The sequence below is a fragment of the Cynocephalus volans genome, chromosome 4, assembly GCF_027409185.1.
Source record: "Cynocephalus volans isolate mCynVol1 chromosome 4, mCynVol1.pri, whole genome shotgun sequence".
Taxonomy (NCBI): Eukaryota; Metazoa; Chordata; class Mammalia; order Dermoptera; family Cynocephalidae; genus Cynocephalus; species Cynocephalus volans.
The window spans coordinates 159,013,661-159,022,813 of NC_084463.1; the positions used below are offsets into that span (position 1 = coordinate 159,013,661).

A 9,153-nucleotide genomic window follows, 5' to 3' on the forward strand; every position below is an offset into this window, starting at 1 on the left:
AGAGCCCAGGGATGGTGAGGAGAGTGAGGGTCAGGAAGGGTCTGAGAGATGCCCAAGTGTGTGTCCTGCTCCTGAGGCCAGAGGAAGGTCATGGCCAAAGTGCCCTTGAAAGACCACTGTGGGTCAGGGGACTGGATGTGGAGGGCAGAGACAGGAGGGGGAGGTTGGTCAGGAGGCCATGGTGTCCAAGAGGCAGGGACAGGCTGCTCGGAACCATGTCGGAACGGGAGATGGACGCGGAAGTGAATCAGAAGAAACTTCTGGAATCTGTGTGGTCTGATTTTCGTGGGTGGAGATTGGCATGAGGAGGGGGCAAAGGTGAGTTGCCTCTGGGCTCTGTCTGGACAGCCTGGGATGGGACTAGGAGGATTGTCTGTCACCCACTGAGGAAAGGCACAGGAGGGATAGAAACCGAGAAATTTTCCAGTTAAGAAGCTGCGCTGTCCTGGGTTGGGACCTGGAGTGGAGGGAAGGAAGGAGGCAGGGGAGGGAGGCAGGGGCGAGGCAGGGAGCAGGGTCAGGGGTGACAATGCCTTCCCCTGCGTGTTAGAGGTTGCAGTTATCATGGGACAAGTGCCCGGCAGAGGCCTGCTCCATGAGTGGGGCAGTCCCCTCAGTGCTGAGAGCCAATGGCCCCCAAGACGCCACTGTAGGCTCAGGTCCCATCAGGACACTGTCAGTCCCTGTGTCACAGGCTGTCACCTCCAAGGATGGGTGTCCCAAGGATGGAAGGGGGCTGTTGTGAGGAGGAGGTGGCTCTGAGGGCCATGGCCGAGGTTGAACAGGAGGTGTGAGGAGGACGTGAGGGTGGGTCTGCAGAGGACAGACAGCTCCAGACTCCCCTTCCCCAAGTTGCTCCAACCTCAGCAAAGGGCTGAGCACGCAGGATGTGGTGTCAACAGGCTCACGAGCGCGTGCACCACGCACCTGTACACGTGCATGTGCATCCTCAGCGTGCACGTGTGTGCACACACACACCATACACACATCCAAGTAGAATTCTCCCATCGCACAAGGTCATTTTTTCCAGGCTAGGTCACCTATGTAGAAAAATCCTTTAAAGGATTGTCTACACTTGCTGTGTCCAATCCTGTCACTCTTGCTTTCTCTGGAACCCACTCTGATCACACTTGGAGCCTCGCTCTCCAGGGACCTGCTGTGCTGCACGTCCCCGTCATTCCTCCTGTCTGAAGGTCTTCACTTGGCTCCCAGGCTCCACCCTTGCTGGCTGCTCCCCTCTGTCTCCTGTATTGCTGCTTCTCTTACCCCAGTCTCAGTCCCATCCTTGGTCCTCTTTTGTGTCCTCTCTCTCCTCACCGCCTCGTCAGTATCACCCAGACTGGTGACATGAAACACCTTCTCTGTGACGATGACTCCCGTATGTGCAGCTGCAGCCAAACCTCTCCCCACACACCAGTCTGGCATATCCAGTGGTGCACTCAGCAGCTCCAAATCCATACGCTCACATCTGACCTCCAGAATTAGGGTGAGATCCCACAAGTTAAGGGCTCAGTCTCACAACCTCCACCACCCCGCCCCCAGTTTGGATGCTAATTGCAAGTCCAAGTCCCTGGAACTTCTGACCAACTGGCCACAAATTAGAGGTTTCCAGTCATTAGCTGGAGCAGCTCACAAAAGCCAGGCAAGAGCTTTATTTACATTTACTTGTTTATTATAAAGGATGTTGCAGAGAACACACAAGAACAGCCAGATGGAAGAGATTCACAGAGCGAGGGATGTGGGAAGGAGTGTGGGGTTTACATGCCCTCTCTGGGCATGCCGTCATCCAAGTATTCAGCAACCCAGAAGCCCTCTGAACCCTGTAGTTCAGGGTTTTTCATGTAGGAATGATTGTTTATTAGCTCAGACTCCTGTCCCTTCCCCCTTCCCGGAGGAGGAGGGGTGGGGCTGAAAGTTCCAAGCTTCCAACCGTGGTTTGGCCTATATGGCGTCCAGCCCCCATCCAGGAGCCCAGCAAGAGCCACCTCAGTAGGACAAAAGGTGCTCCTGTCACTGAGGAAATTCCAAGGGATCAGGAGCTCCATGTCAAAACTGGTGTCAAAGACCAAATATTAGAATAAAAGATTCTCCTAGCCTCCCTATCGCTCAGGAAATTGCAAGGGTTGTAAGAGCTCTGTGCCAGGAACTGGGGGCAGAGACGAAATACATATATTTTATTATGTTACATGTTCCTACAGCCACAGCCTCCAGGGAAAAGCAGCCTGTGGTGCAGGCCAGGGAGGAGGTGCACGTTGTGATCTCCCAGTGATGACATTGAGGCTAACTTGAGAATTTTTTTTATCATGACTGAAAAAATTCTGAGTTTTGTATGTCTGTGAAGCACCAACGATTCCATGTGTTGATGCAGGTAATCATTACCCTTTCCACTTAGAGAAAATATCTAGTTTCTAAGTAGGTGTTTCTCTTAAAATAAGTTTAGTCTGTAAGTCCTTTTTTAGTAGTGTCAGAAAGAAAGTGAAAGTGAAATTCTCAACCTTGGTACAAAAGCTGGTCCACAAGCCACGGAGCACCACATACTGCCCTGCCTTCCAGATGGCTCCGGTAAGTGCAACTTTGCATGACTCACTCTACAGCGGCTGGGAAACTCCCCTCCTCCAAAAGCCTCAGTCTGGGCTCCTGGCCTTGGGAACATTTAACTCCAGAGCTTGTCTTTCAAAGGCCTTCATGAAAAACTATTTGTCATTTAAAAGTCCATTTTTCCTGCTGTTCTGTGTGGTCCTCAGGCAGAATGGGTCTCCCCTCTGTATCTGGCACAGTGGGGAGGCCTGGGGACCCCCATGTGGGAGACAGCTGTGGGGATTCTGGAAGCTACACCTGCCTGAGCCTGGGGCCTACTCATCAAACACAGCTGGGGCAGAAACCAGGGGCTGGGCTTACTGGGGGACGCCAGCTCTTTTTTCTTTAAAGATGACCAGTAAGGGGATATTAACCCTTGACTTGGTGTTGTCAGCACCACGCTCACCCAGTGAGATAACCGGCCATCCCTATACAGGGATCCGAACCCGTGGCCTTGGTGAGGGATGCCAGCTCTTGAGAAGTTAATGATTTCCCACATTGTTTCTGCTGCTGGGTGGGGTGTGGTCGCTTCTCAGCCACAGTCCTTTCTCTTTCCTCTTTCGTCCGTGGCGTTTGCCCTGCCTTGCAAAGTGCATTCTAATTCCAGCATTCTGAACTCTGAACTCTCCTCTCCCATGAGCCCAGATTGTCATTATCAGAAGCTCCAGGAAGGGGACAGGGTGGGCCAACAGGTGTGTAGCTAAAAAGCAACAGGTGGATTCAGGCTATTATTGGAAATGAAACACTTCTGGGAAATGTCCTGCAAGTTCCAGAGGTTAGTTACCTGTGTGTACATCCTGTGATTCTGGGGAAGGGCTTTATTTTTACTGATGCAAATCAGGGCTCTGTTAACAACAAAGCCATTTTTTTGTCCAGGTAGGGCCCAAGATCACATATCTTCAGCCACTAGGCTCTGTTCACAGTGCCCTGACCGTAGTTGTAGACATTTAGCATTAGAGCTAAAAGTTCCCTTGTTATCTCCACATGGAGACCGTCTCTGGCCCTGGATGCCCTGGCTGACGTGGCCACCTCGGGCTGAGACAAGGAGGAGCTGGGCAGGAGTCCTGGCACCGCTGATCCTCTGTCCCTCTTCCTGCCTAATTCCCCTGCCCCATCCATGCCAGGCCCTTTGCTGGATCCCAGAGGAGCAGGAAGGAGGGTTGAGCTCGTAGGATGCTCCTGCGCGGACCTCACAGCCCAGGGGGCACAGACAGGCCCAGGGAACACAGCACAGCATGATCCCTGCAGGGGAGGTGGGGTCTCAGGCCCGGGGCCCAGAGTGGGGCAGCTGAGCCAGGCTGCAGCAGTGAGGGCGGCTTCCAGCTGGGGGGAGACTGACAGGGAAGGGGGACAATGAAGCGTGGGTGTGGGGAGGGGGCTGGGCAGAGAGACCCTGATGTGCCGAGGAGCAGAGACGTGGGGAGGGGTGGACAGGTCACTGGGTCAGCCTCAGGAGCAGAGCCCAGGGATGGTGAGGAGAGTGAGGGTCAGGAAGGGCCTGAGAGCTGCCCAAGTGTGTGTCCTGCTCCTGAGGCCAGAGGAAGGTCATGGCCATAGTGCCCTTGAAAGACCACTTTGGGTCAGGGGACTGGATGTGGAGGACAGAGACAGGAGGGGGAGGTTGGTCAGGAGGCCACGGTGTCCCGGAGGCAGGGACAGGCTGCTCTGAACCACGTCAGGGGACGGGAGATAGACGCGGAAGTGAATCAGGAGTAACTTCTGGAGTCTGTGTGGCCTGGTTTTGGTGGGTGGAGATTGGCATCAGGTGAGGGCATGAGGTGAGCTGCCTCTGGGCTCCGACTAGACAGCCTGGGATGGGGGTAGGAGGAGTGTCTGTCACCCATTGAGGACAGGCACGAAGAGAGATAAAAACCAAGAAATTTCCCAGTCAAGAAGCTGCGCTGTCCTGGTTGGGACCTGGAGTGGAGGGAAGGAGGGAGGCAGGGGAGGGAGCAGGGGCGAGGCAGGGAGCAGGGGCAGGAGCGGGCAGAGAGGACCCAGCCTGGCCTCTTCCCAGCCGAGCGTTCTTGGGCAAGACCCTCGACCTCTCTGATCCTCAATGTCCCCCTCTGTGCCATGGGGTGACAATGCCTTCCCCTGGGTGTTAGAGGTTGCAGTTATCGTAGGACAAGTGCCCAGCAGATGCCTGCTCCATAACTGGGGCAATCCCCTCAGTCATGGGAGCTGATGGTCCCCAAGACGCCACTCTAGGTTCAGGTCCCATCAGGACACTGTCATTCCCTGTATCACAGGGTGTCACCTCCAAGGATGGAAGGGGGCTGTTGTGAGGAACAGGTGGCTTTCGGGACCATGGGAGGAGTTGTGAAGAGGACGTGAGGGTGAGTCTACAGAGGACAGACAGCTCCAGACTCCCCTTCCCCAAGTTGCTCCAACCTCTGCAAAGGGCTGAGCACGCAGGCTGTGCTGTCAACAGGCTCACAAGCGCGTGCACCACGCACCTGTACACGTGCATGTGCATCCTCAGCGTGCGCACAGACACACTCCTGTAACACACTCACCCAGACAAGCCTCTTCTCCCTCATTCCACAAGGTCATTTTCCAGGCTTCCAAGGTTGGTGACCCCACTGAGGGGAGCCTCTAAATAGGAAAGCTGTGGATGCCAGGGGGACAGGAGCTCACCCTTACCCCGGTTACAACCAGGTGATGAACATCAGGAACGTGTCCCCAGGCCGAGCTGCTGCCCCCCTGCCCCCAAGCCAGGGTTTCTTCTGTGGCCTAAAATGCCCTCCCTACAATCTCTGCTTTTTCTGTTACAGTCACGCCAACAGCCCAAGCCTGGAGACCTGATTGAGATTTTTCACAATGGCTATGAGCACTGGGCCATCTATGTGGGAGATGGCTACGTGGTCCACCTGGCACCTCTAAGTAAGGACAGCTGAAAATGTAACTCTCGAAATACTTGTTAATATGACAAGAAAACCACTGAAAGACAGAGTTGAGCAAGGGAACCCCAAGTGGGCAGACGCATTCTCCATGAGAAGGCTTGACGAGATAGTGTGTCCACATGTGCCCCGCAGTAAGCACGGTGGGTTCCACAGGTCCCCACAGGACAGGGGATGTGGCCCTTGGCTCCATCAGTGTAGCTGGGCTGCTTCAGCCTCAGTTCACTCCAGCTCAAAGCCAGGTTACCCTGGTCCACAGATCTGGAATGACTTAAGCCAGCCAAGTTTCTGAAGGTCCGGAATCTAAGGCAGGTTTCTCATGAAGAAAAATGATTTTTCATCCTATGTCCTTTGTTTCTTATGATTTATATACTTAATACTCCTTAACAGAAGTAGTTTTTACTGGTTTACACATAAACAAAAATTCTCATAGCCGTGCGTAGACAGCACATGTCAGTGATTTCTTTAACTCCTTAATAAGAGAAGCAGAAGATGTCAAAGCCAGTTGAAAGGAGAATGCAGGAGACAGACGTGCAGATGGTGAACGAAAGAACAGAAGCGAGGGCGGCATGAGATGCAGAGCAGGCCCCGCAGCTTTCGGGGTCCTCTTCTCTCCCTACCTCGCCCTCCCCTGCTGCTCCCAACGAGGTGTCTCTGGTTCCAGGTAAGTGCCCCAAGGCCGGCTCCACCAGCTTCTCCTCGATTCCAAGCGACAGAGCAGTGGTGAAACAGGAGCGCCTGGAGGACGTGGTGGGGGGCTGTCGCTACCGGGTCAACAACGACTTGGACCACAACTATAAGCCACTTCCTGTGAGCGAGATCATCAAATCTGCAAAGGAGAAGGTTGGTCAGGAGGTCGAGTACAGTTTTGTGACAAAGAACTGTGAGCACTTTGTCACCGATCTGAGATACGGCAAGGAACGCTGCGGGCAGGTAAGGCCTTCTCTGGGTGATCTGTGTCCCACCGGGAGGTCTGCTTGGGGCAGGGTTGACTGGGCTGTGCAGCCAAAGGGAAGATATGAGAGATGCTAAAGCCATCTCTCAGGACCTGCTGACTGGGAGTCAGGAAGTCTGAGATCCCCTCCCAGATCTGCGTCTAATGCACAGAGGATCTGTAGACAGGCCACGTCCCCCCTGGGCCTTGCTTTTCATGTGCAGAGGAGGACTTGGATGGAGGACTCCTGAGGGCCTGGCCAGCTCTAACGTGGGATCCTTGGCCTCTGAGACCAGCTCCTGAAACCGCGTAGGTCATCAGGAGGGTCTAGGCTGACCCAGGACCATGACAGGTCTGCTGAGCCCCCAAGAGCTCTCAAATAAGGGATGTTCAGGATCCATGGGCCTTCATAAGAGCTCAGGAGCATTTTTATGTAAGATCTGGACACAGCTTCCACTGCTTGTCCCTTCTCAGTCTTCCAAGTTGGTTGCTCCAAAACACACAGCTAATAGGTGACAGAACCAAGATTCAATCCCCAGGTGTCCCTTTCTAGAGTCTCTGCTTGTTACCGCTACACCTCAGCACCTCCAGGGTCCTGGCCAAAGTGATTGGATAGATGGGGCTCTTGATGAAATGCGGATTATGGAGGGAGGAGCAGGTTTGGGGACGAAAGTCAAGAGTTGGCGTGGCAGTGTGATACCGGAAGTGCCCCATTTGGCATCCAGCTGGAGATGTGGAGTAGAGTTGAGTTCAGGATTGAGATGGGGCTGGAGATAGAAGCTTCGAGGCTGCACTTGTGAACAGCACGCAGTGAACCCGAAGTGCACTGCCCGTGGCCATGGTCTCCCTACGTCTCCCCTTGGCTTCTGCCACAGCCCTCCCTCTGCAGAGGTGGAGCTCAGGTAGAACCCAGACCGCATAACACTATCCAGCCTGGCCCCTGCAGCTCTGGCCCCACGAAACCGGGCACAAACCCTCTTCAAAGCCCACCCCCAAATCAGGAACAAATGTCCTCACCTGGGAAGTTCACTCAAAATTATTCCATCAGCCAATTCTCAGGACAAGCCCAACGAGCCCAACATCAGAAGTGCTCACGACCCAATAAATGGAGTCCCTGGGGACACAGCCAACATCCTCCTGAGACAGGACTCTGGTCCGGCCAGATGGGAAGGGAGAGAAGAGGAAAGGCAGAAGGCTAAGTGGAGCCCTTGGGCCCTTGAGTGGGAAAAAGAGCCTGCCTGGACTTGCTGTGAACTCAACCAGAGCCCCTTGCTTTGCAGGTGGAAAGGGCTGCAATTGGAGGACTTGCAACCACGGTATTCGGAATTCTGGGTGCCGTTGGACTCGCTGCTTTTAGTAGGATACGCCAAAACCAGTGACAGCCTGAAGCAGCCACAAAATCCTGTGTTAGTAGCAGCTGTGGACACCCCAGAGGGGACAGGCCTCCCCGGCTCCTTGTCTTCCTGACCCTCGCTCTCTGTCTCAGGCTGTCTCTAGTCCTTCCCTCTCTCCCCATCCCTGTCTCAATGGCTGAGGATGGTCTCATTGTAACAAGATCCAAGAGTCAATAAATGTACCTACCTGTTCCTCCAGAAAGGATGTCCGCTATGTATTTGTAGACTTCTTAGCAAGCAAGAAAGAAAGTAACGTTGATTGAACACCTGCTGGGTAGTTCCAGCAATTTCTAGCTGTGTGGCCTTGGGGAAAGCGCGTGACTCTCGGAGTCTCCGTTCCATCCTCTCTGAGATGGGGGAAATGATCCATGTCAGGGGATGAAGGGAGGATCACATGAGATGATGGACAGAAGGTGCCCAGCCCATGTCTGATATGCAGCAGACGCTCAGTGAATTGTCTACGTCGTTCTACAAAGACCTAACATCGAAATAATTGTGCATCAATACTTTTATCTGTGCATCTCGGGAAGCAAAACAAATTCTTTTTATATTAATGAATTAATTTTAATCTCAAGTGCAGGAAAAAATGTAATTACCTCCCAGTCGACTGCGACTAAATCCCCTTATGACACCTAAACATCTCCCAGCATCCTTCCAATTACCTCCGTCACTTGGTCCTCTTTTAAAAAAGTTTTTTTTTTCTTTTTTAACTCAAAGGTCTACTCCTCACCCACCTGTGACTATCAGATGGAGTTATATTTTCTTTCCATGCCCAGACTTCCATGGCTCGTGCTGCCCCTGGGTTGAATGCTGAGAACCAGCCACGTCAGAATATCCTCTGCTGCTTCCATGGTGCCTCTGCCCTTGCTTGGCCTCACCAATGCCCAGGTCCCCGTGCTCTCATGCTTTCTCACCCCAGCCTGTGCCTACTGAATGGCCACTCCATCTGACTATCCTCCAGGGTGGTCACCACACCCACCAGCACTATGGCTTTAGGACTGGAGACATCACCCTCCCCTGGGCTGTGCTTTCCCACACAGGAGAAAGCTGGTTTGCTCTACTCCTGCAGCACAGTAGAGACCAGGCTGTAATGATGAACAAGACTCCGCTAGAGGCTCAGGGCGACTGGAAGCTTCAAGTGCAAAGTGAACAACTTCTAATTACTACAAGAAGGGGACTTTGCTCAGATTCCCAGGCTGAAATGCCAGGCTCCATTTGGGATTTCTAGAAGCATCCATACCTGCCTTGCTCCAAGGCTACCTCCAGATTAGAAGCCTGGCTGCTCTATCCAGAGTCCAGGCCCAATAACCAGAAGTGGAAAGGAAGGAAGAGGCTTTCTCCCTTC

General features: G+C 53.5%; 1 protein-coding gene across 1 annotated transcript; it reads left to right on the plus strand.

Annotated features, from left to right (window-relative positions):
• Positions 1–215: 215 nt before the first annotated feature.
• On the plus strand, positions 216–7,964 carry LOC134376688 (phospholipase A and acyltransferase 4-like). The gene is made up of 5 exons (XM_063095164.1): positions 216–274; positions 695–788; positions 5,355–5,463; positions 6,145–6,413; positions 7,695–7,964. The coding sequence occupies exons 1-5, from the start codon at positions 216–218 to the stop codon at positions 7,791–7,793; spliced, it is 630 nt and encodes a 209-aa protein (XP_062951234.1). The 3' UTR covers positions 7,794–7,964.
• The last annotated feature ends 1,189 nt before the right edge of the window (positions 7,965–9,153 follow it).

Excerpts from the sequence above, each read along its gene's own strand:
- LOC134376688 (XM_063095164.1), top strand. The coding sequence starts at position 216 with ATGTCGGAACGGGAGATGGACGCGGAAGTGAATCAGAAGAAACTTCTG. Across the intron at positions 789-5,354 it reads TGGCCGAGGTTGAACAGGAG|TCACGCCAACAGCCCAAGCC; the intron begins GTGTGAGGAGGA and ends TTTCTGTTACAG. Across the intron at positions 6,414-7,694 it reads GCAAGGAACGCTGCGGGCAG|GTGGAAAGGGCTGCAATTGG; the intron begins GTAAGGCCTTCT and ends CTTGCTTTGCAG.